The sequence below is a fragment of the Podarcis cretensis genome (assembly GCF_951804945.1).
Source record: "Podarcis cretensis genome assembly, chromosome: 15".
Classification (NCBI taxonomy): domain Eukaryota; kingdom Metazoa; phylum Chordata; class Lepidosauria; order Squamata; family Lacertidae; genus Podarcis; species Podarcis cretensis.
Genome location: NC_137185.1, coordinates 31,361,133 through 31,387,528, shown reverse-complemented (window position 1 = coordinate 31,387,528; position 26,396 = coordinate 31,361,133). Strand labels below are relative to the sequence as shown.

The 26,396-nt window shown below is 44.9% G+C and overlaps 1 protein-coding gene and 1 long non-coding RNA gene across 4 annotated transcripts in view; one reads left to right on the top strand and one right to left on the bottom strand.

Moving 5' to 3' along the window:
• Positions 1-26,396, bottom strand: part of KIRREL3 (kirre like nephrin family adhesion molecule 3) — a 761,094-nt gene that overhangs the window by 337,415 nt on the left and 397,283 nt on the right. For all 3 annotated transcript variants that reach the window (XM_079955017.1, XM_079955019.1, XM_079955018.1), the window contains one exon: positions 8,070-8,147. In XM_079955017.1, coding sequence (XP_079811143.1) covers positions 8,070-8,147 — 78 coding nt within the window. The remainder of the gene's footprint in view (positions 1-8,069; positions 8,148-26,396) is intronic.
• Positions 5,080-7,128, top strand: LOC307203991. The gene is made up of 2 exons (XR_013833427.1): positions 5,080-5,226; positions 6,928-7,128. It is a non-coding gene; the product is annotated as an uncharacterized lncRNA (long non-coding RNA).

The following is a 26,396-nucleotide window of genomic DNA, read 5'->3' as shown; positions in this document are numbered from 1 at the left end:
CGCATACACTCAGACAATGCAAAAGAATGCGCAAAAGATAATGACAACCAGTTATGCATCCTACACCCACATATCATCTACATGGAACTAGGTAAAGGTAAAGGTACCCCTGCCCGTACGGGCCAGTCTTGACAGACTCTGGGGTTGTGCGCCGATCTCACTTAAGAGGCCAGGGGCCAGCGCTGTCCGGAGACACTTCCAGGTCACGTGGCCAGCGTGACATCGCTGCTCTGGCCAGAGCCAGAGCCAGAGCCAGAGCCGCACACGGAAACGCCGTTTACCTTCCCGCTGGTAAGCGGTCCCTATTTATCTACTTGCACCCGGAGGTGCTTTCGAACTGCTAGGTTGGCAGGCGCTGGGACCGAGCAGCGGGAGCGCACCCCGCCGCAGGGATTCGAACCGCCGACCTTTCGATCGGCAAGTCCTAGGCGCTGAGGCTTTAACCCACAGCGCCACCTGCGTCCCCCTACATGGAACTACCATGAATAAATATTCCCTCTGACTTACAAGGTCTATTTCTGATGTTTATAAGCATAAATGCACACCTGTAGAATATATTAGCAAAGTAGGCGAATGAGAAACGAATAATAATTAAGAAGGGAATAGTGGCTCGTCTGTGCTCTTGGTCTTTTGCATATGGGAAAGAGGACCTGAGTACCAACTATCAGCCACCGGCTTGCTGAACAGGTGGCAGAGGAGTAGGCTGACACCCCCTTGTGCTTAATAGTGCTTGTTAGTCATTTTATGAGTCACTGCCAAAAAAATGCTATAATTTCTGCACTGCCGATTGCTAACCAGTTGCTACAGATCTGGCAAGAAGTCAGATGTAGGAGAGCGTGAATAAAATAGGAAGTGAGACCTCATCTGACTGCAGTGCTTGCACAGAAGTAAAGAACATGCCAGAGTCCTAGGGCTGTGGGAGAAGGATATGGTTGGGCTGATAGGCAGCTGCTTGATGGCTGGACTTACGGTTGACAGGTATAGTGGCATCCTAAGCCAATATGAAACAGCAATGCCTTCTCATTATTTGATGATTTCCATCGCATCACATTGCTCCATAGAGCAGCTATGGAGTGATGTGTCTAATCTATTTCAGACTTATTCATCTAAAAGTTTTGCTAAATTAAAATTTGCTCTTAACTTTAAGCTCTGCCAAGAAACCACCAAGCTGTTCTTAAGTCAGGAAGGTCAGCGCCGACTCCTAGAGATGTGTGATTTTGCCCTCCCTATGGCAGTGTTTCCAAGTGCAATCCTTCCTGGAGATTGGGGAGAAATTTGACTCTATTCGCATTTAAAGGCAAACCTACCTAATTTGCACATTATGCAAACAGAACATTATCCAAAGTTTGCAATGCAGTCTTTCAGCCAAGGAACGTGTACACAATAAACATACTAGAGTAAAACATGTATATAAATGCATATATTAGTGCAAACACAAACCACCTTGTGATCTTCAGATGAAAGGTGGTATAGAAATAATAATAGCAGCATGCAAAATGTGCAATATTAACTGCTTTGCAAAAACACACAAACCGCCCTGTGATCGTCAGATGAAGGGTGGTATAGAAATACAATACGTAATAACATACAAAATGTGCAATATTAACTGCTTTGCAAAAACATGCATAGTAGGCAAAGTTGCATACTGAAATAGGTATATTAGGAGAAATTAGCAAGTTTGAAGTTAACATGAACTGCTTCATGCAGTTGGTTTAATGCCTATCCCAGACCAGTATGACTTCTTCCGACTCGCCTGCTTTAACACATCTGCCAAGCCTTTGAAAATCCCTGTTTTTATCACCAGGTAGCAAACAAAGGAGGTTGATACAACCCCTTGTGAGCCACCATACTGGTGGGCCATGGTTTGGCTTGGTAAGCCACTAAATGTGGCCTTAGACTTTATCCTCAGGTAAAGTCATATTTGCATATTTGCCCATGGAGAAGTTCTGAATTTATCAGGATCGTTCTCCAGCTGGAGAAATGGCACGTTCCTAGTGATTATGTATTTGTTTCTGAATGTTAACAAACAGTCTGCAGTGTCTGATTGAGTGGGTTATTAGTAGAATGAAGACAGATGGTGGAGGATTAAGTATAATGCTTCTTTACATCAAGGCTATCATTACCCAACAGCTCCATCGCACTTCTGTTCAGACTACAACTGTCACCAGTTTAATTTCCTCCTTGTATCTAGTACCCCTGAGCTACCTTGTGATCCAGACACAAAGAAATAATGTCAATCTTTAATCGGGCCACAAGGAAAATCAGAAAAGCAACTCCTTTACTGGAATAATACATCCACATTACCCAGCAATCCCCCATTAATCATATGGCAACAACTATGACATTTTTGAAATGAAAGGAGCAATATAAATGCTATGAAAGTGGTATGAAGTCTCACTAATATTATAGCACTCAATATATTGTTATAGATCTGTGGGTGCTAAATGCTTGGGTTTAATAAATGTTAGGATTTAATCGGAACTGGTACATTAGGATCGGTAATAGCCAGACTCATGTGTATTTAAGATGTGGGGTAGCCACTGTTAATCTTCTGGAATCAGCCTATGTGGAGAGTTAATTAACCTAGGCACACTACCTGGGCTGTGTATTGGATATTGTAATCTTAGCCAAATCAACATGTGTTAATGAGGTCACACAGACTTGTTTGTGAGGTGACTGCCCAAAGGGATCGGCAATTAGGGAGTTCAGAGCATCAAAAGATTAGGTGTTAACACAACACAGGATCAAATTACATAGGCATGAGAATGCAAATGGAAGGCCTCTCCCTGAGGTAGAGAAAGAAAGCTAAGAAGCTATGGTGTGGTAGGGTTGGGAGTGATGTAACCAGGAAGAAGAGAAAGCAACCATTAAACTGGATTGTTTTTCTTTTTTCTTTTGTTTGAAATTTGCCAAAATGTACACGCCTGACATGGGCTGCCGTACGTCCATATTTTCCCGGACATTTCAGCAATTTTTGTCCAAATGCTGTTTACGAGAGCCGAATACAGGCAATGTCCAATAAATTCTGGGCGTATGGCAACAAATCGCCTGATGATTACAGAAATCACCAGGAAGGCGATTGATTTTTTTTTTTTGAGACTTTGTCAGCAAATTTGAAACGGAGACTGATACTAACTAATGAGAGACCTTCAGTATTACATTTTAAAGGCAATGCCATGAATTTGTGGGTCTTTGAAAACAAAGAGCAAACGCTTTAGAATAGGCACAGGAATTTAAAGTTCACCAGCTTCTCATTGTGCTATTCCTTTACAAGCAGGTGTTTTGAATGTTGACAGAGGCTTTATGTGAAGCCTGAATAACATTTGGGAAAAATACACAGTGCTAATGGAAAATCTCCTCAGGGAGAACACATTTGGCATGACTCACGATGGCCTCACAAACAAAATGGCTGCCATTCTTCTGAAGAAATGCAACCTATAATGATAGAAGAAGGCATGGGATATGTTTAATATGTGTAGGTCAGCATTAAAAAAATCCTGGGAAATGCCCCAAACTGTCTGGAAGGGTTGGTGCAGTCTGCATGTGGTCTCAGGAGGTATCCATGATTAAGGGTTCACTTCCAGGTTTTGCTGTAGGAAAATAAATTCTTAATTAAATAGGCACTAGCCTCAGCATGTTCTCCTCCTTGAGCTTGCTGTTCCAAAATCCTACTGCTTTGTCTGAAGTGGGCCAGACAGAGACCACATCCATGCTACACATTCAGAGTGGTTTAATGGCCAATCCCTCTTCACAGGGAATTGAGAATTGAAGCTCTGGGAGGGGAATAGTGGCATCCTAACTAAGTTAAACAAACTATAGACTTCTTTGGAGGAAACCAAAATGCGTTATAGAAATTGCGACACCAGAGGGCGATGTAGAGCAGCAATCTGTCACCAATGGGAAATTGCAGTGGGAGCTCCCCCCCCCTTTTTTTACAGGATTTTTCAGATCAGTGTAGATCAGCCCATGACTGTTTAAAGTGGTATCATAGTGTTTTAAATGTGTGGTGTGAATGTGGCTACTGAAAAAACTGCCAGTAACTGCTGAAACTCCCCCCCTTGTGTACTGATCATTGGATGAGTTTTCTGCATGCCTAATAATACACATACCTCAGATTGTTACCAGGGATGAATTAGCATATATGATCATTGCTGTTGAATGTGTGAAATTGCACATCACTGTTATATTTATGTTCCCAAATGTGATTATATATATATGCTATGTCTCTGGGGAGCCTTCTAGCTTGAATCCAGCATTGTCTGTAATCTAATTAGCATATTGTCTGCTCCAACTTGCTTCTTCTATTTTATTCCCCCCCCCTCCAAGCCCAAGTAACTCTGTTTCAAGGAATTGATTAGCCCCAATCATCCAAGGTATTTTGTCAGCTGTCCATTGGGCCTTTCCAAGTTATTCCTTTCATGCAGCAAACACACAGTTGTTACTTGTTCATTATGAAAGAACCGGACCTCTTCCCTTAAGTAATAATTTCTGTTGTGGGAACCTCTTTGTTGTCATTCCTTCCAACACTCAAATGACATCATATTGCTGGGAAATGCAATCCCCCCCCCCCACACAACTAGTGCAGCTGTTTCTAGAAGCAAAGTACAAACTGCCCTTGGTTTAATTCAAAAATGGCTTGCTAATTACAAACACCTTGGACACAAAAATGAAATAAAATTATTTTATTCCACAATAAGGTCTAAATTGATTCACAAGTTTCTTTGTACTATATCCTAAATCTGAGTCAGCGTAAATTGCTATTCAGACAGTAATTCTGAGCAAACACCACCAAAGCAGACTTTTTAATGGCACAGGGTAAATGTAGAGAAAGCTTAGAAAGCTTCAGAGTCTCAGGAAGTGTGGGATGTATTATTACTAGAGCAGTCAAGTACAATATTTTCCTGTTGCCTAGAATGGACACACAGGACAATGTGGCTCCAGACAGGGAGGACTTTCCGTCATACCTGCTCTGGAGCTTCCTCCCCCTGTGTGTGACAAGGTAGATGGGCGTGACCCTAGCTCTGGCCCCACAACCATCTCTCTCTTGGACTCTTACTCTTTTACTCTTGGACTTTCACTCTCACTCTCCTGATTCTTAGCCAGTGCATGGCTCAAGCTTCACTTAGGATGGAGCCCACAAGCAGAAAGTCTGAGATGTAGCCCAGACTTCTTTTCACTGTAATTGCAAGCTAAAGCCTGCCTTCAGATTGCTGCTGTGAACTGAATGCAAGCAAAACTTTATTCTTACTTTTATAGAAGACTGTGTTGAGTTGTTATTATTATTTTAAGAGGGAAATAAAAGGGGAAATTTATCAGGAATAATCCAGACTGGACAAGTCAGACTGGATTGCTTAATTAAAGGATTCTAAGGAATCATCAAGTTGCTTCCAATAAGTTGCAAAGGGAACATGCTCCGCTGTTTACTCACTAGCACGGGTGAGGAGAGATAATATCAAAACAATATATCCTCTCCCACCTTCCTTAACATTCCCACAGAAAGGTATAGAGAACTTGTGTTCTCCATCCTTATCTGATCAAGCACTACACCCAACCTAGGCAGACAATGGCTTTTGTGAAAGCTTTCTTGTTCATTCCTTGTTAGCCATCTCCCTAGCCTATATTTTCCTGGCCCTTTCACTATATGATGAGGCAGAAAGTAAAATAAAAGAACTCTCCTTCCAGAATTTGCTAAATGCAAATTAAATCAAAACTCTCTCTCTTTCTCTGCATATATGCAAAGCCTCATGAACGGCTAAAGAAGACAACGAAATACAGTTATATTTGCGTTGCATTCCAATATTACAACTTTTAAGTTAGACAAATTTGTATTCTGAACCATGTAATTACAAGGTTTCATACCTATTCCTCTTGTGATTACATTGTAAAATGTGGTTGGTTGAGTATAGTATCATAAGCTCTTACTGGGTAAGGGTTGTAGAACTGCTGATAAGCTACTATTCTTCTCCCTTGCTACAGGCTCAAGGGTCAGAAAACCTTGCCAGCCCAGATGTTGTTGGGCTCCAACTTCTCTTAGTCCCTGCCAACATAGCCAATGGCAATGACAGCTGTAGTCTAACAACATCTGGAGGACCATGGGTTCCCTACACTTGCCACAACTGCTTTGTTTTATAAACTCTAACTACATAATTTTATAAGGTTTGCAGAACACCATGCACCTGTTTCTCCCTCTTGCCCTACTTTCTTCCTCAGAACAACCCTTTTTCTTAGGTTTGGGTAGCCTTTCTTAACCTTGGGTCCCCAGATGTTCTTTAACTACAATTCCAATCATCCCTGACTAGTGGGTCATGCTGGCTAGGAATGATGGGAGTTGTAGTCCAACAAGCTCTAGGGACCCAAGGTTGAGAAAGGCTGGGCTAGGCTGTGAGACAGTGACTTGCCCAAAGTCACCCAATGAGCGAAGTGGCTTGAGCCAGGATCTGGCAGATCAAAGATAATATCATTGTTGAAGAGAAGGAAAGATGGATGCCCTTAGCATGAAGGGACTTTTCATAAACTACCTAGAGGGAGGGGATCACATAGATTCAACCATTTTCCCCGGTTTGTTCCTGACCCTTCTGTGGAACCAGCAACTTGGAATGTAATTATAGTCAGCAGAAAGGAAGACGTACTATCAACTTCTGTGGTCAAGGATAAGCAATTTGAAGATCATCTCTGCCTGTTTCCACTTTTGACACCAATGACATTAAATATGGCAGTGTTAGAGACTCCATCTGTTGCATCAAAACAGCAAGTGTCAAAGCTATAGGCTGCTGAGATGCTAACTGAGTTTACTTGCAAGTGTTTTTAATGGTTTAATGATTTCTGTTCACAATTATACACATCTATTGAAACAGTTAATCAATGGTTGCTTATAAGATGCTTGGCTGGTAGAGGGAATTAACAGTAATATATGTTTGCATTTTGTAGGAAAGAGCTCACGTGGGCCCCATGGAACCATCAACATCCCTGAGAGGGATGCTTGCTTGGGCAGCTTTAAAGCCATGATGTAATGTTGCTTCTCTGTTCCAGAGCTACAGCTAAGCACAGATTTTGCAAGCTGAAGCCTCCATCTGCATTTAGAAAAGGCTTTTGACAGATATTTTCTGCAATAAAGCTGAAGAACCCTCAGGTACCGAGTGAAATTACCATCCTAGCTTCCAAGTTCCAGCCAGCAGCTATAACCCAAAGGCCTTAATCTTCCAACCAAATATGAGACTTGAGATATACATAATAGGAACACCGCCAACACTTGCTCACTAACTCTTTGACCACAGGGAGAGGTGGGTGAGCAAGGAAGCAGCAATGGCGATGTGGAACAGCAGCAGCAGAAGGCCACAGTTCCATCTGGGCAACCTCATGAGGCCTGCATGTGGGGCCAAATGTAAAAGTAGGTATCTACACAAACTCTCATATCTTCCATCTAGGCAAGCCAGAGGCATTACCAGAGTTCAACGACACATTTCAGACAGGCATAAACACTCAGAGGGTATGAAGCAGGGTTGGTGAGAGCTGTGGCCTGGGAAGAGTCCTAAGAATCATGTAGAGAGGCCCAGAGGGTGACATTTGGCCCCAGACCTAAGGCTTTCCACTGTTGATCTAAGTGCAGTGGCTCATAACAACGTAAGAAAAGCCCTGCTGGATCAGGATCTACAAAGTAAGCAGGAAGTGTTGGGACAGGAAGTCTATGGGAGGGCACTCTCTCTTACAGGACCAGCCCACCCATGAGGCAAGGTGAGGCGATTGCCTTAGGCAGCAGAATCCACAGGGGTAGCAGATCCCAATGTTGGGCTTTCTTCCCTGCTTGTTCCTGATCTTCCTTCATGGTGGGGAGGAGTGGCACCATTTTGCGGTGTGTCTCTGGTGCCAAAATGTCTTGGGGTGGCCCTGCTCCCTTACTGCAGTTTACTCAGAACAGACTTGCATGAGCACACCCAGAATTGAGTAAAGAACTTGCCTCTACTGTTTGTATGTGACCTAAGTTAACAAAACAGATGGAAGTGGGTTGAGGGCATGGGGAGGAGAGTGGGCAGAACAAGTGAAAATAACTGAGGCAAAGACATTGCACTAACCTTCAGTCATTCGCCGGTACTTATCCTTGAACATGAACCCAAAGACCAGACAGCATCCTCTCTTTGGGAGACCAAGTTCTGCAAAAGACAGCAAAGTAGATGGCGATCAGCAAACTGTTGACTAAAAACGGGAGGCACTTGCAAAAAACAAAAGAAAAAGAAAAAAGTGGATCAGAGTAGAGAGCATTTTAAGAGACCCTGGTTGGAAGGAAGCTATTCAAATAAAGTTTTTATTTCTTACACTTAGGTTATAGAGTAGCCTTACTAGATGCCAAGGTTTCCCTCTACCAACAGGGGAAGGAGATGTGCCTTTCTGCTGTGGAGGCCCCTGCACAGCTGCACCTGCCGAAAGAATGGCAAGGCACTCCCTAAAGTGTCAGCAGCTGTGGTCATAAGGCCCTGAAGCAAGAAGTTAACAGCAGTGGTGCAGGAGCAGCACCAGTAACAAATCTACTGGATCCAAAGGCATTCCATTATTATTGTTTCACCAAGAATTTTCCTATAAGATCAGACCCTATTCTTTCTGACGTCTTGCTTTTACCTGTTCCTGTTTTTATGTGCTTATTTATTTATTTATTCTGGCTTACTCATTTTATTATACTGCTTTATTGTTTGTTTTCTATATCTCTTGCAGTTTTTTTTTTATTAAAACAAACAAACCATTAAGTGGTTTAGAAGTGCTTCCCAATAAAACAAGCAAACAGACAATGTTTTCTGTTTCATTAGCTGCCACCTATATTGAAAACATGGGATATATATTCAATATCCATATCTGTCTAGTCTATCTATAAACACATGCATGCAGGTAGCATGTAAATATATAAACAAAAAATCCATGGGCGCTTTTCAATCAGATGTGACCAAAATCACTATAATTCAGGCACCAATTCATTTCAGTGCTATCATGCTATGCCCACCGTATTGCTGCTTCCCTATCCCTGGTATATTCAAAGATATATCTGGGCTGTGATGCAAACACCAATCACAGGAACTGGGTGACTGTACTAAATCCCAGCACCAACTCTTCCATTCCTCCCACCTGAATTGCGTATGGATTTTTAACGAACAAATCCAGGTCCCCCCCCCCCCGTGCCCAGCTAACTTCCACTCCCCAGTGGAAACTCCTTCCCTGAGTGTTTGCTTCAGACGCTCTGTTTATGTTCAGGAGGAGGCTCAATAAATCTCTGCTCTTCAACACATGCAAGTAATGAGAGCTCTCTAATCCCGTACACTTAGCAGACCGTGTGATAAAATAGAACATGGGACCTTGAAGGAGAGATAAATCTGTCTTCAGGCTCCATGCCCTTTCAAAGCAAAACAGCTGGCCTGTAAAGTGGCTGAACGCCAAGGCCTGAGGAAGTACATGTCTTTGATCTCTTGCTTTCTTGCAGGAGCTGCCTGGCTATCAGCAAAAAGGCAGAGAAATGGATCTAAGCATGGGTTTTTCCAAAAAGAGGGAGACGGCCGTCTCTGTGTGTTTTCCACCTTCACTATGCATCTGTATGTGTATATATATCTTGCGGTGCGTAAAAACACCTTGCAGATTCTTCAAACAAAACCACCTCATGGCACAGCAGAAAGAATTAAGGCAGCGCGCTCTGCCTTGCCTGTAGCCCAGACTGGGTCTCTCTCATTTTGTGCGGCCTTGCTGATCAAAGTTCTTTTGATGTTTGTTTAGTGTGCCTGTGGTCCTTTTTTATATCTACTACTTCATTTGCAAACAGAGAATTACTGGGTCTCAGGGTAAGTAGGAATCGATGCCAGTAACAGGGCCCAAAGCAACCTTTCCACTACAAATTTCAGATGGAGAGAGAACGAGCTGTAGTTAAGGACATGAGAAAGACATGTGCTCATGGAAGAAACTTTTCTTTCTAGCCCATGTGAGATGAATGGGAACTTATGGCCTTACAGGTGTTGTTGGATTCATACTCCTATCAGTCCCAGTCTGAATAGCCAATAGTCAGGGATGATGAGAGTTGGAGTCCAATGACTTCTAGGGGGCCATACGTTTGCCATTGCTGCAGAATGGAGGAGCAGAGGGGGGAAGTTGCAGCAACTGAAATATGATGAATGTCATTTTCCAAAATCTAACACAGGTAACTCTGGTATCTCAAATGGTTCCCAAAGGCATAAGACTGGTGACCAGCCTCAGCTAAAATGAAAAAGAAAATCTGGTTGAAGGATCTTCTATCATGTGGTTGACCTCCCCCAATACTTGCTGTCATATCACCATTCCAAATCAGTGAGAAAACTGCTGATCAAGCCAATTATAAACAGTGTTTGAAACAGGTCTGTGTTTCACAAAACACTATTTTTTTAAATGGTGAGGATGCTGCCACAGCCAAGCCAACATGAAGGCAGTATTATTTGTCAATGCTGCCTCCAAAATTTGCAACATAAAAAGTGATTCACTGTGAAAGGTGGTCACTTTTAGTGATACAATTTTCTTGGAGAGATGAGCACAGGTCATAGTGGGCCATATGGGAGCCACTGAGGCTAAAACAGGAATGTGGGATGTGTGGCCCTCCAGTTGTGACTGACTAGCATTGGCACTGCTGGCTGGGGTTGATGGGAGATGGAGCTGACCAGCATCTGGGAGACTACAGGTTCCCAATCCCTGGTTTATGGCATCTAACAATCCTAGTTCCCGTATCCTGAATAGCCTCACCATTTAGATAGCAGGCTCCTATTGTAAATTTGTTTCATGAAAAGTTCATGAAACATCTTTACATAGGCCAAAAGCCATTTTCAGTCCTGTTGTGTTCAGCATAAGGAAACCACCATAAAATGGACCTTTGGGACTGCCATTTGTACACGGCTGCCCCCAGGTTCAGAATTAATCATTTTTTCTCCCTTTTAAACAAGTCCAAGCAGGCAGAGACCCATCAATAAGGCTGCAGTAGCTTCCTCATTTCAGGATCACTTGTCTTATCTGTATAAAACTGGAGAAGTAAACAAGCTGTTATTCATGCCTTTGCTGATATGAAACCAAAGGTATCATTGATCCTTATCAAGCCTCTAATGAACTGCCAAGGTATCAAAATGTAATTAAAAGCACCAAATTAACTAAACTTATCAGCCACAATAAACAGTGGCTTCAACAACAGAGCCAAACAAATCAGCTTCCCTTCCCGCTTTCCACCTTTCCTGCTAATTGTGAAATGTAATTACATAATTACCCATCTCTTTTGCATGGATGGGGTCCTGTTTATTGCTCTTGATTGATGCGGCTAATGGATGAATCTAGAACGAGGGCCCATCAATAAAGGCGTTTGTAAAGTGAAAACCTCTGCAAGGACAGCCCAAAGGTCTAAGCCATAGAAACAGATTCTACTTATTGGAGGGCCAACCCTACTGTTAAGCAGAATGGGGCAGCTGCTTCAGGTGGCAGGGAGAAAACAAAGCAGTATTCCATGCAGCCTACCATACACCCCTAAGCTAGTCTGTTATGCTCAGATGCAGTGGGATATATTTTATTTATTGACATCAGATCATACATAATATATTTTATTTATTGACATCAGATCATACAGTGTACAGCGGTGGCAGCGGGAGGCCCTATTAGCTAAAGTGGTACCTCGGGTTAAGAACTATTTCAGGTTAAGAACAGACCTCCAGAATGAATTAAGTTATTAACCCGAGGTACCACTGTATGCAGAAAAAATTGTAAATAGGCTCTCAGGTTACAAGGCATCACCTCATGAGCAACTGAGCTAGAGCCTAAAAGGCATGGCCAACCCAACTGCACTGGAGGTCTGGAGATCCTCATTAGAGTCTAGGGGCTGCTACCCCATTTGCCATTGATGAAGTAAGATGCAACAGACAGTCTAGTAATCCTCTGCACATGGAATGTGGGAAGTCGGCATCTTGCCCTTTGCCTCAGGCAGCAAAATAATTTGGCCCAGCTCTGATGGTGATTTTTGGTGCCATGAAAGGGCAGCAAATAGCTGGTCATTTAACTGTTGCATTTTTGCTGCCTGTGAAAACAAGAAGGGCTTGTAGCATTTTCTGCCTCAAATACAGTAATAACTTGACCAGCCCTAGGCACCTCTGTTAATTTACAAAGCTCTAAACAACTTGGACCCAAAGCAGCGATGCAGCATGGGTTGCTGGCACCCAGGGTGGGGCAGAGCTGAATGCAGACTGGGAGGACCTGTATCCAGTAATATCAGGTTAGAGGGACAGACAGGAACATTGGGCATTGTGGTCAGAGTAAGCAGATTCAGGCGAGATTCATGGGAGAAAGCATCACATGTGAGGGGGAGAACATGTAGTACAGGCATAAGCAAACTCGGCCCTCCAGAAGTTTTGGGACTACAACTCCCATCATCCCTAGCTAACAGGACCAGTGGTCAGGGATGATGGGAGTTGTAGTCCCAAAACATCTGGAGGGCCGAGTTTGTCTATGCCTGATGTAGTGTTTGGGCCTCTTTGCCAGATTCCCTACACAGGTTGGCTCAACAATTTTGGGGTCTTCCTATAAAAAGCTCAATGACTTTTGGGGTGTTTTTAATTTAGAAATGTGGCAAAGAGCTGAGGTATTGGCTTCCCATCCTTTAGATCTGCTACTGCATTGCACCTGATCCCTCTGGAGGCTCCAGCCATAAAGGCAAAAGTCCACATTGTAACATTCAAGTTTCAATGGATCAAAGCATAATTCTGGATTTGAGGTCTTATTTCAAGTTTGCTCTCAAGGGGGCCTTCTTTTACACTTGTAAAAAATACGTTGCTACCCTCATGATGAGACGGAACAATGCAAGAACGCACAGCATTATGATAATTCATGCTGCAAATACATTAAGAGTTTGCTAAAGCTTTTTATAGCTAAAGGCATATTTAAATGCTTAACTGCTCCTTCAAGGTGTCTTGGTGCTGCTGTGCTGAAGGCCTGAATCTCTGAGCTGGGTTCCACCCCCAAGCCCTTTCATATGCAAGGGGAAATCTACAGCTCGGAGAGCAAAGCACACAATACTTAACAATGCTTTAGCTATAGGGGACCATGGAGAATCAGATGGGTCTTTTTTTTTAATAGCCAGACATGTGCATGAGTTTCAAACTTGGAATCATCCCCCAGGTGTGCCAGGCACACTCTAATGTTGCCTGGAGCAGCATCCCAGCTCCCTCAGTTGCCACAAGTCTCCCAAGACAGAGTCACAGTTACTCACAGTGGTTAAGTAAAGGGACCTCTGACCATTAGGTCCAGTCGTGGCCGACTCTGGGGTTGCGGCGCTCATCTCGCTTTATTGGCCGAGGGAGCCGGCGTACAGCTTCCAGGTCATGTGGCCAGCATGACTAAGTCGCTTCTGGTGAACCAGAGCAGCGCACGGAAACGCCGTTTACCTTCCTGCCAGAGTGGTACCGATTTAACTACTTGCACTTTGACCTGCTTTCGAATTGCTAGGTTGGCAGGAGCAGGGACCAAGAAACGGGAGCTCACCCTGTCGTGGGGATTCGAACCGCCGACCTTCTGATTGGCAAGTCCTAGGCTCTGTGGTTTAACCCACAGCACCACCCATGTCCCCCCACAGTGGTTACTCTTCACCTTTAACCAAAAAAAGCTTGCAGCTGTAAGGGCTCAACCCTCCCCACCACAGCACACACAACTTAGGAGGAGTGGTGGCGCTGGGCATTTAGAAATCTCCCAGAGATTGGCAGCCAAACAACTGAAGCCGTATTTTTCGCTCCATAAGACGCACCTGACCATAAGATGCACCTTCTCCTGCTGGAGCCTTGGCAACAGGACAGCACCTGCAGCTCAGTCAGCCGGCCTCCAAAGGTGGCGGTAGTGGCAGCGGTGAAACTGAACTCATTGGCTTTCCTGGCAGCTGCACCAACAGCCACCGCCACTCTTTTCAATGAGCCTCATTCTCCAGCCGCAACATCTATCTCCCTGGGCCATGTTTGCTCAGACATTACTCGGCTCTGGCAGTAGCACCTCTCTCTCTCTCTGTCTCTCTGGCCTGGCATTAAGCCACAGGAAACTCCTGCTGCAACTATATCTGCTCCCTGGGAGAGAGGACACCGGGGGAGAGGGGTGGAGAGAGGGAGAGAGAGCTTGTTCAGATCAGGCGTTGTTGTTGTTAATTTGTATACTGCCCTCCCTCTGAAGATCAGAACATAAAAATGCAAAACAAAAACAGAGCAAAAGTGAAGGTCACCCCCTCACCTTGCAAACAAAACCCAAAAGTGTTGCCTGCCAGCCTTGCTTGCTCATCCAAGGGATAAAGAGACCCGTTTCCTCTACTTCTGGCAATGTCTCCCTCAGAGCCTTTAGACACACATGGGCATCTGGCAGCTAAGCCTAGGGGTAAGAGGCAAATATATTGCTTGGCGGGAGCTCCCCGTCCCAATCTGACAGAGCACACAAGGGAGAAAGATCCCCCTCATCGCTGGCTCCTGGCTGCTCTCATGCAAGTCACAGAGCCCCTCAGATGGAGGGAACTTTAAAGAGTGTTCTAAAGCTCTCTTCCCCTGCCTCACCTCTCTCCACCCGGGGGATGCTCGTGTGGGCACTGCCATTAGGATGCTTGCATGGGCGGCGTGCCACGCCCCCGCCGCTCCGGGAACCAAAATCCCCAGCTCTGCCGCTGCCAGAGACCACACATTCGCTCCATAAGACGTACAGACATTTCACCTTACTTTTTAGGAAGAAAAAAGTGTGTCTTATGGTGTGAAAAATACGGTATACAATGGGGCGGGGAGTTGAAAGTTTAGTTTTAGTTTCCTTAGTTTGTTTGATGAATAAATATAATGTATGGGTTTGCATGCAATATGACTATGAGTAAAATCAGTGGGTGCGCACCCTAATGAAATATGCATGATTATGGTACCGCTTGTGGGCTTCCCAGAGGCACTAGGATGGGCACTACATGGGAACAGAATACAGGACTAGATAGGCCACCAGGGCTGCTCTTAGGCAGTTGCAGAGCTTCATGCTCCGGCACTGGGGGGTGGAGAGCAGGTGGGGACGGGTGCGTGTCCTGGGGGTGTGGCACACCGCCTGTGGGGGCGTGGCGCCCAGCGCTGGGGGGCCAGCAGTGATGGCACCCCACCGGGATCGCACTGCTGGGGGTGGTGCACTCCCCCCCACTCCTCTTCCTCCGCCAGTGCTCTTAGGATCTGGTGTTCTTACTTTCCAGCAATTATCCTCCCCTCCCTTCAATCCCAAAGCTAATAGAAGGAGAAGGAGAAGGAGGATGAGGATGAAGAGGAGGAGAAAGAGAAGGAGAAGGAGAAGGAGGAGAAGGAGAAGGAGAAGGAGAAGGAGAAGCCTACACATGTTGTCAGAGGGATGAACAGCTCTGCAGGCAGTAGAGAAGGGCAAACTTATCCATTTCATGTCCCCTTAGCATCTTTCTGGGGTGGTACACACTCCACTCAGCAACATAAGGCACTGCCTTATATAAAGTCACACTGTCAGTTCATTTAGTCCAGTAATGGCTACTCTGACTGGCAGGGAATCTTTGGAGTGAAGGGCAGAGGCCCTATCTCAGTAACTGGCACCTGTTCTTTCTAACTTAAGATGCTGGGGATCTTAAGTGCTCTACTACTGAATTATGGGGCGGAAGATGACAAAGCTGGAAAAAGAGCTCAGGTTCTAATGAGTCACTCTTCTTCCCTTCCTTCGTCAACCCCTCCCTCCTTTCCTTAGCAATTTTACAGCTCACTTTGAAGGCAATTATGTTATACAAAAGTCATGGAGAGCTTGAGGTTTCAGATGAAGCAGCACACAAAAATGCTATTGCAAAGGGGTAGTAAAGGTTTATTAACGTCATCATAATTTGTGCTTTTGTGCAGCTGAATCCCATCAGGAATGGTAATAAATGTTTAATAGCCCAATAATACCTGTTTAATAATTTTCTGAGCTCATTCCTGCCTAATTGCAAGTTTATTAAAGAACAATAAACTTTATAATCGCTGTAAAGACATAATTGCAATTCCAACAATTATTTAATATTGAGTTAACTATATTACAACTAAGTTATTTTTCCCATACATATTAAATATCAATTAGTTGTTTTAAACTATTGATTTGTATTTAATTAACTGTGCTATTATATACTAATTAAATTCTTATACAAAAAGTTAAAACAGCTGGTCCCTCAAATTAAATTTAAAAAAGCAAAAACACAAAACACTCATTGTATTGAAATAAATCACACATTTACATCAATTCATGGTTTCCTTCCAGTGATGAATATTCAGAAACTGTGCTAATAAATGCAGGGTTCCACATGCTCTGCCATAATTAAGTTACTTAAAACCAAAGAGATCTTTATTTTCTAGGACAGCTTTTGCCAACCAGATATGCAGGACTACAATTCCCACCAGCCCCAATCAGCACAACCAACAGTAAGGGATGATGGGAATAATAGTCCAACAGTGTCAAAGAGTGAGCCAGCAGTAATTTGCACCATTCAAAGTTGGAGTTAACTCTTTATTAGCAAAAACACAACCTTCACTTGGCTGAGTGTCAGGTCTAATGACACTGAGGCCCTTCTTCGCATCCCTCCTCCTTGAGAAGTCTGGAGGGTGGCAACATGAGAATGGGGCCTCCTCTGCAGTGGCTCCCCATCTGTGGAATGCTCTCCCCAGGGAAGTTCACTTGGCATCTTCATTATACACCTTTAGGCAAAAATGTTCCTTTTTAACAGTCCTCCTGTTTCAGCCCCTCTTTGAACAGGCCATTCCTGATGGGAATGTGACCCTGGATCCCCAACCCAGGTTTATGGAACAGGATGAGATCTCAGTGCTGGACTGTGTGTCGTGGAAAGATGGTGCCTGGATGTCACAAGGCTGATAAGGAAATGCTGGGTCTCCGCAAGTCAGGAAAAGGCTGGAGGCTTGGAGTGCAATTGACTTTTATTCACAGAAGGTCACACAGCTAGGTCTCCCAGGCTCGGCTTCTTCAGCTTGAGATATTGCTGGAAACTGACCTCTGGCCCCGCCTTTCCCCTCTAGCTTCTCACTCCAGAGCCCTTCCCAACAGACTGCGATGGGTGTGTGTGTGAGCTCCTCCTCTGGGCCTGTCTGGCCCTTTATTCAGCAACATGCAGGCCTTTCCTGGAGCAAGGTATGAAAGGAAGAGAGCCAGCAGGACCAAAACTGTCTTACTGCGGGATGGCAGGCGTAACCTACCATTCCTCCCTGTCTGCATCTGCACTCACACTGAGACGCTCAGCTTCCAGTCCCATCCTGGAAGGGCCTTCTTCTTCTCCCCCCCCCTCCACCCACTCTCCAACCTGCTGCTTCCAGGACCTCCCAGCTCGTCCCTTCCCCAGCCTCCTCCCCAGAGTCCCACCGCCAGGACCCTGGGTCAAAGTTCTCATCTTCTCTGTCCTCCCTGTGGGGCACCTGGGTACCACCACTCCTCCCCATCCAGTCAGTTCCTGACACTGGTTTCCAAAGACCCTTCCCAGGTTCAAGTTTTGAATTCGTAAGTGCTCATCCAGCCTCTTTCACTCCCCTCCTGCCCAGCTGTGTGATTTGTCTGACTCCCACCCTGTTACTATATGGCTGTTAAACAGCTGCTGTTGTTTTGTACCTTGGGTGAACCTAATCTTTTGCCTATTATCATTTTGTGTTTTACTTTGCTAAGCAGGCAAAGCTGTATGAGGCCCTTTGAGATAACAGGGTGTCATATAAAGATGAGTTATTATTATTAAAATCTTTGCCAGGTTAATTCTTTAAAAATATGCTTGAAAAACAAAAAACAAATATATATATATATATAATATAATACAATAAAAAGACCAGCCTGATAAACAAATGAGCATATTACTGCTTGAAATATGAATGAGGTAGGGAAGAAATGCGCTTAAACACTTTAGCTCTGCAGCATTTTACTCCATACTGCACTGCTGAAAGGTTGCATTTATAAACCTATTCATTTTGTTATGTACTCGCAAACCTTGTCATCCATTTATTGCACAAATAAAATCTTAAAAGCGGAGGATTAGTTGAGTGTGTCCCTATGGGACCACAATGGGGCTTTAACGGATCCATCATTGGTGCTAAACAGATGGAACAGAGATGGTTGCCAGCTCATCTTGTTCCACATCCTAAAAAAGTAGGGAATGTGCCATATGTGCAGGAGAAAAGAAGGAAGGAAGGAAGGTAGGAAGGAAGGTAGGTAGGTGTTGGGCTGCTTCTTGGGCTGGATGAATGGAAACAAAACACACTTTGACCAAATTAGTTATCAAACTGTTGATTTCATAATGCCCTACTTGAAAAGCAGGTACATTGTAAGAGAAAAATGTTATCTAATTTTGTTGTGAAATCTCTCTGTGAAAAAAGTAAAAGTAAATTAATCTCAATACATTCTCTCTCCATGTTTAAGTTTTTACTTGCACTGAAAAGGGAAAGGGAAAGGTTTCATTTTAGAACAAACCATAGTTCCTTGCTTAGAACAAAATACGGTTTGCTCTAACGAAAGTAAGTTAACAAGCCAGAAGGGTCACAAGTTGTCCCACTTTATAGAAGGCAGTCCTGTAAATCCTGGGCTGCCCAGATGACAAGACCCCACTCTCAGCCTCGCTGATGTGGTCCAAAGGAAAGCAGAGCAATACATTTGGCACCAGCTTGGCTGCAGGGGGTGCCAGAAGAAGGCATGCAGGGTACCACCCAACCATCTTACAGACACTCTTCTGGATTTGTGTAGGGTTTACTCCCTAGCCATTTCTTCTCCTGAAGATATCCCTCAAGATAGCAGAGATTTAGCACAAGCAATTCCCTTCCCTTCTTCTGAATACCAGTTTCTGGAAACTTCAGGAGGGATGAGTGTTTGGATCCTGTTTGTGGGTTTCCCACAGGCATCTGGTTGGCCACTGTGAGAACATGATGCTGAACTAGACAGAACATGGGCTGATCCCTCCCTTGTTCTAATAGGAGTCCTCCTGTTTCAGCCCTTATTTGAACAGGCCATTCCTTCCCCCACCCCAGTTTTCCAACTGATACTTGGGGTGGTGGTGGTAGGGAGGAAGCAGCCTCCTAAGGTTTTCCTCAAAGTATGCTGATACCCTTCTCTCCTTTCTTGGTGGGCCTGGTAGGCTCCATTTCTGTCACCTATTGGGGGGCAGTGATGCTGGCACCCACCCCACTAAGTCTCCACACTTGCAAGTCAGTTACCAGGCATCCTAGTGTCTGGCTCAAAAGGCATGCTTTAAAATCTGGACCAGGCTCTTCAGAAGAAAAGATTCACTGAAGCATCTCCATGAATGAAAGCTAGAAGGTTTGAAGCAGATCTCGATATAAGGATGGCTTCAAAAACCATGTAATATCCTCTCTCTCAATGAGTGCTGTTTGTCCCAGCCTGCTGAGTTTGCTTTCACCGTAAGAGGACACCTTCACTCTCATCCGAGGGAGGTAAGGCGACCAGAGGCCTCCTTCCTCCTTTCTGCAGCAGCGAGTCACATCTGCTTCGTTCACACTTCATTGGCAACACTTTCCCAGCCAATATGGACTGTGTCTTCCCTGCAAACCTCTTCAACTCTACCAAGGCAGAAATAACAAGGACAGAGCAGCCTCAGCAGAGGGGACACATGCTAGCTCCTTGCTCTGTCCATCTGCTACAAGTCTCTCTCTCTCTCTTAGCTTGCATCCACACACCCCCACATCTGCAGTCCCTGATGCCTCTGAGCTGTCTCTCTTTTGCCTCCTGATCTGCTTTGCAGCTCAGTCCTGAACTCCAGTAGCTTGGGGAGCCAACTTGACAGAGGCTCTAACAACACAGACGTCTCCCAAGCTATTTCTTCCCTTTGATTCTGCCCAGGATCTGGCATGGAAGTCTCCAGGACTCAGCTAAATAATGTCAGCTGTGGTTAGAAAACTGGTGTTATCCTCCTGGGAGAGCACATGGGAAAGTAAGAAATAATGGCAACATCTGCATTATACATCTAAAGCACCATTCTGCTGAAGCATACCACTTTAAGCAGCATTGGCTTCCCAAACAATCCTGGGAGCACTAGTTTGTTAGGGATGCTGAGTGGTGTTATGAGATACCCATTCCTCTTGCAGAGCTACAATTCCCAGAGTGGTTTAACAACCAATCCCTCCTCAGCCCAGGAAACTCTGGGAAGGGCGGTTCTGTGAGAGAAATAGGAGCCTCCTAACAACACCCAGCATCATTTCCAGACTACAGGTCCCAGGATTCATTGGTACTGTGAAAGTGGCATGATACTGCCATACATGAAGGGAAAGAAGTGGCCTATGTCAGAGGCTATGGAGCCATAATAGCCAGCAGAGCAATTGCCGAAGGAGCTGCAAGAAATTAGACCAAGGATGCCCTCTGGCTGCAGTTTACCTACTCCTTGTTTAGACACTTAACGGCCAAGAACTGTGCTTTGAATGAGAATTGGAAACAAAGGGGCAACCAGCAAAGATGAAAGATATCTGGAGCAAATATGCTGCAGGTAAATATGTTTGGACTTGAGAGAGAATGACAGCTATACTGTGGCCAGTCATGATCCACCAGTCTGCAGGGCCTTGACCATTGCTCTGGTTTCTCCTCACCACACCTGTGGTCACTCTGAACAAAAGCTCTCATTTAAGCAGCAAAAAAGAGAAAAAGAAAAAGAAAAAATGTATTCACATATACTGTGTTTCATCATTTGGAGATGATCTGGCATTCTGAGGCAGGGAACCCCATGGACCTTCTATTAATGGGAAATCATGCTCCAGCCTCACAAATGCCATTACCGCTCTGTATCTTATAATTAAATTGTATTTGGCGGTTACCTCACAGCATGCCTGCAATTCTTACTCATCTAAGGGTTTTGTAATTCCACCTCCCCCGCCTCGGATTCCATTATTTTTGCCCTAAGATTTCCCTCTCCCCCCCTCCACACTTCTAAAAAAAAAATAAAAATCTTGGCAATTTCACAAAACACTTCAAGTTTCAAAAAGAGAGAGAGAGAGAGAGAGATGAAAAGAATGAAAGAGGACTGTGCTGTATTAAAAAGCAAACGGTCAGATTCTTCTCTTGCCATCTCCCGCTTTCCATGCTTCAAGTGGTTAAGAAAGGGGAAATGGAAATGCTTGTGAAAAGAATTCTGATTGTGGCTTTTTTGTAATTAAAATGAAAGCACAACTTGGAACTGGGCAGCCCACAGACAGTGCATACTCCAGGCTTTGGGGCAGGAGCAGAGGCTCTCCCTGCCCTACCTGGGAATGCTGGGGATTGAACCTTCGGCATTCAAAGCAGACGCCCTACCGCTGAGCTATGACCTTTCCCAAAATAAGTAATGCACCTGACTCTCTAGAGAGGGCTCTCCCATACGACCACTGCCTCCAAAAGGAAGCCACCATAAGAGGGCTCTCCCATAGACTATCAAGTCCAAAATTTAAAATTACCATCTAAAGAGAGGTCCCCCCCAAAAAAAACATCAAGTCAGAAGTCTGAGATTACTGAACTGCACAACTGTTCAAGACACCTGGGTCTTTGGAGTCATCCGCTCTTGGTGACAACTGCAACCTGGCATGGGAGCTACAAATTATAACTTGGTTACCTGCTGCTGTTTTCACTCATGTGAAAGTAACATTTCACTCTGGCCTGCTAGACCAGACAGCAAAGCCCTATCCTGGTTCTGAATGAACAAGGCCCCTTTACGGGGAAAAGCTGAGAGAAGGGAGGTGTTCTTTGTTTGCTTTTTAATGGCAACCACTCACTGCAGAACTAGTGCTTTGATTGGAGGTATTGAAGCTTTCGAATCTGCAGGCAGGAGGGCCATTCCAGTTGCTGGGTGGCAATGGAAGAGGATGTCAAATGCACAGTGAAGGCTTAAATGCTACACCACTGGGTGTTGATTGCAGAAATGAACTGCACAAGGTCCCCAAATCGAAGGCAGCAGGAGATCCTCCCACAAAAAGGAGTGGCCTGTCATTTAAATTATTTGGCGATAGTACTTGAGACTGCAACACACAGAGAGAAGTTCAGACAGGAAAACAATTAGAGAAATGGGTGATAAATAGCACCAGTCTGGCCATAAGGATAAATGATATTATTTTATTTGCAATCCTTGTCATGGGTTCAAGGGTTGACAATGATGGGCATCTGCCAAGGTTCACTCCTGGGATGAGGGTCCCCTGCTTCTTCCTCACTGCTCCAACTGTGTCACTGCCTCTCCAGTTGCCCTCTGAGAGCATGCAAGTAATGAAGAAAGTGAGAGGATTAGAATATGCAAATTGCATTAAGACACATCAAGTGGTCTTCACTTTGCATAGCCTGTCTGGGATTGTGAGCAACATCTGGCAAGTCACTGGAGAGGCCGCCCTGTGATTTTCTGGTCTATGAAGTGAGTTTGGGCTCAAGGGAATTGTGGCTTTTCTCTAGAGTTTGCTGATGGGCTATCATTTTTGAGCCAGGCCCAGTGTCTCACAAGAGTATTCTGGAAGACTGTTTGCATTTGTGTTCTCACGGCTGAAAGCACCGAAGCAAGCACAAACAAAAATTATTGAATCAAACCCCATAAGGCTTCAAGCTTGAGAGATTTCCAAGAAATATTTTTGAAGGGGAAAAAAAATACAACTTGCCAAGTTTTTATCTGCAACCTCCCTTAAATTCCCCCAATTATTTTGGCTTCTAAAACTAATCTAAGCAGAAATTAATGATACAGGGTTGTTTGTCCAATGCTAGTCTTAGTCAGAGCAGCATTTAAGTTATGCATGGGTCCATTTAAGTTAATGGACACAACTAAGATTCATCCATTTTGATGGGTTTGTTCCGAGTAGAACTTAGTTGGATACAACCAAGAGAAAACAAAAATGCAACCTTCAGATTCTACGCAGAGAAGGGTGAACTCCTTCAGTCCCTTAAACCTTGCTCCAGTCTTTAAAAACAGTGATGATGGGAGGTTTCTCCTGGCTTTAATACAAACCATTTTCATGTATGATTTGTTATGTCCACTGCCATTTATGGAAGGGGCAGTGTTTCCACTCTGAGCTAATAGAACCCATTCCTGCCTTTTGGTGATGTCTCTGTGGGGTTATTCCAATGGCACTGCCAGGCCTGAGGGGTCACTAGAAACTATGACTCTCACCCCTCCCAACCATCACACTCCGCCCTGCAGACACTGCCCTATTCACTCCTGTCTAGGAAAGGGAATGAATCTCCTACATTAAATTGTGATATGCTTGTGAAGATTGAGGAGAATGGAAAGGAAGTACATATATGAAATCTCACATCCCTAGCCTTAGAACTATGATGTGGGGAGAAGAGAACGGGCCCCCTTTGCTTTATTTTCCCTACAAAAAGGGGGGGGGGAGATAGAAAGAGAGACTTGTTCTTCCACACTCTCTCGCTAGGTGGTGCAGTAAAGGTAAAGGACCCCTGACCATTAGGTCCAGTTGTGTCCGACTCTGGGGTTGCGGCGCTCATCTCACTTTATTGGCCGAGGGAGCTGATGTACAGCTTCTGGGTCATGTGGCCAGCATGACTAAGCCGCTTCTGGCGAACCAGAGCAGTGCACGGAAATGCCGTTTACCTTCCCGCCAGAGTGGTACCTATTTATCTACTTGCACTTTGACGTGCTTTCGAACTGCTAGGTTGGCAGGAGCAGGGACTGAGCAACAGGAGCTCACCCCGTTGCGGGAATTCAAACCGCCGACCTTCTGATCGGCAAGTCCTAGGCTCTGTGGTTTAACCCACAGCACCACCCACATCCCTAGGTGGCACAGTAGAGACCCTTAATGCCCCCCCCCCATTTTTTTATATATTCAAAACATCTTAATTGTGGGCTCCTCCAAATGATACAGTGGTGCTGCTGAGACTGACAAGTTGTGTTGCGCAAGCTACAATGGCAATGGGGGGGGGGGTGCTCAAAAGTGTCACGATGTTGGAAAGCGAATAGACGTTTGGTTTGACAAGGGTCTTTAAAAAACTGCTCTTCCTCGCCACATTGTGTGTCTTGCTTGAGTTAAACCACAACTTGGAGCTGATGCTGTTCTGCCCCTTTACCTGTGGCTGGTCTGATATCAAAACTATATAACTTATGGAGGGCACTTTGCTCACCATTGCCAGGAGCCTCCCCCCACCTGCACTGGCCATAATGTGAGTGATATGTGAAAATAGCTCCCTTGCCTCTCTTGATGTCAGTACAAGGCTCCCAAGCACACGCACTCTCAATCCCATTAAAACTAATGGACTGAGATTGTCCACCCCATTACTTCCAATGGCTGCATTTCAACCAGACAGCCAAAAGCTCCCCTATCCTCCCCAACAGCAAGGGTGGTGGTTTTGACCCTCTCTATGCCTCATTAGCTCTTGCAGGAAGTAATTCACATAACATTTTTTTAATAAAATAAAATATTATTGTAAAGTTGATGGTGGTCTGTGCTGAATTTTGCTAATTACACCAGGAAAATAGAAATATACTATTCTCACCCCAGACAAAATACTCATTTGTATGGCAGTTTCAGTTCTTCAAAACAAAATCTCTAGGCAACAGGGTCCCCTGTCTTTTCCAAGGGAGCAATGTTTCCTTGCACAAGAATTAGGAAATTGGCTAGCTTCAGTTCAGCACTACCACTTAGAGGGTTTTGTTTGAATGCATGCAAGGGCAAATGAGAACATATGGGACGAGCCTCATCCCTTGATGACACTGAGTATACTGGACACAATCCCTGGCCAATGAATGGTTGGTGTTAATCTGAAGGAAGCCACCATCATTGAAGAGGCGAATTTAGGGGAGCACTACTAGTTCACCTACACTGGGTGCCAAGCCGAGAGGGTGCTGTAGGGGGCACCACAACTATGATGTAGAATGGAAGCTGTTGAAAGTCTGCCACTGATAATTGTGCGGAGGATTTCCAACATGGGCAACTGGAAGCGCAGCCAATCTGGCTTCTCACCCCTCTGTTGAACACCCTTCATGCGATGAAGGTAGCTTTCTTCAGACTCAGCCAGTTGTGTGTAAGCTTGGAAGTGCTGTGGGTGCTCATTGCATCAGTGCAGGGATGGAGCTAGCCCTATGCATTCCCATAGGTCTCCTTTACACAAGCAAGTCCTAAAGCTGAAAGTGGCTTGTCCAAGTTTGCACCATGACCAAGTTCAGACATTCCCCTAAGCCATGGTTTAAGCGACCAGGAATGAGCTATGCCAAGCATCAGATCCTGCCTGAGGGTTTCCCACAGGCGTCAAGTTGGCCACTTTGAGAACAGGATGCTGGGCTAGATGTGCCATTGGCCTGATCCAACAGGATCTTATGATGTTCTTGTGAAAAGAGAGAGAAAGGTACAGGTAAAGGTACCCCTGACCATTAGGTCCAGTCGTGACTGACTCTGGGGTTGCGGCGCTCATCTCGCTTTATTGGCCGAGGGAGCCAGCGTACAGCTTCCAGGTCATGTGGCCAGCATGACTAAACCGCTTCTGGTGAACCAGGGCAGTGCACGGAAACGCCGTTTACCTTCCCGCTGGAGTGGTACCTATTTATCTACTTGCACTTTGACGTGCTTTCGAACTGCTAGGTTGGCAGGAGCAGGGACCGAGCAACAGGAGCTCACCCCGTCACAGGGATTTGAACCGCTGACGTTCTGATCGGCAAGTCCTAGGCTCTGTGATTTAACCCACAGCACCACCCGCGTCCCTCGAAAAGAGAGATAGCTGAGGCCAAATCATGAGGGTCTTTCCTCTCAACTCAGATGTCGTCTGTGCCAGCTGTTGAAAAGTAATGGCAGACACCCAAGACACTTAAGCAGCCTCAGGAGGGCCACAGGTTCCCCATCCCTAATTTATCTTAGGATCATAGATAGAATGGTAGAATGGGAAGGGGCCACAAGGGTCAACCCCCTTGCAATGCAGGAATCTTTTGCCCAATGTGGGGCTCGAACCCACAAGCCTGAGATTAAGAGTCTCATGCTCTACCGAGTTACCTGAATAAGCCAGAATAACAAACCATGGTTCAGAGATGGGTTGTTCAGGGAAAGTATAGTTTAACCACAGAATCTCCACAACAAGCTATGTTCAGTTGAACTTGGAAGCAGACCTCTTTCTAGCTATGCTGTAGGAGGAGAGGATGCAGAAGCCCAAGGCTCATTGATGTACCACTAAACTATAGTTTAGTGTACCTTTCCTCATTCTGGTGCCCTCCTAATGTTCAACTCTTGTCATCCTTGGCCATTGGCCATGTTGGCAGATGGCACATTAGAGGGCACCGGATCGGTGAAGGCTGTTTGCATCGAAACACAACCAACATGGATATGATTTGTGTCTGACCTTCTCCTATGCGTTATATATGCATATATAAGATTTCTGTTCTATGTTATGTACAGCCTTCTATGGACAGGGGAAATGCACAATTTAATTATTTATTTATTAAATTTCTATATCACCCT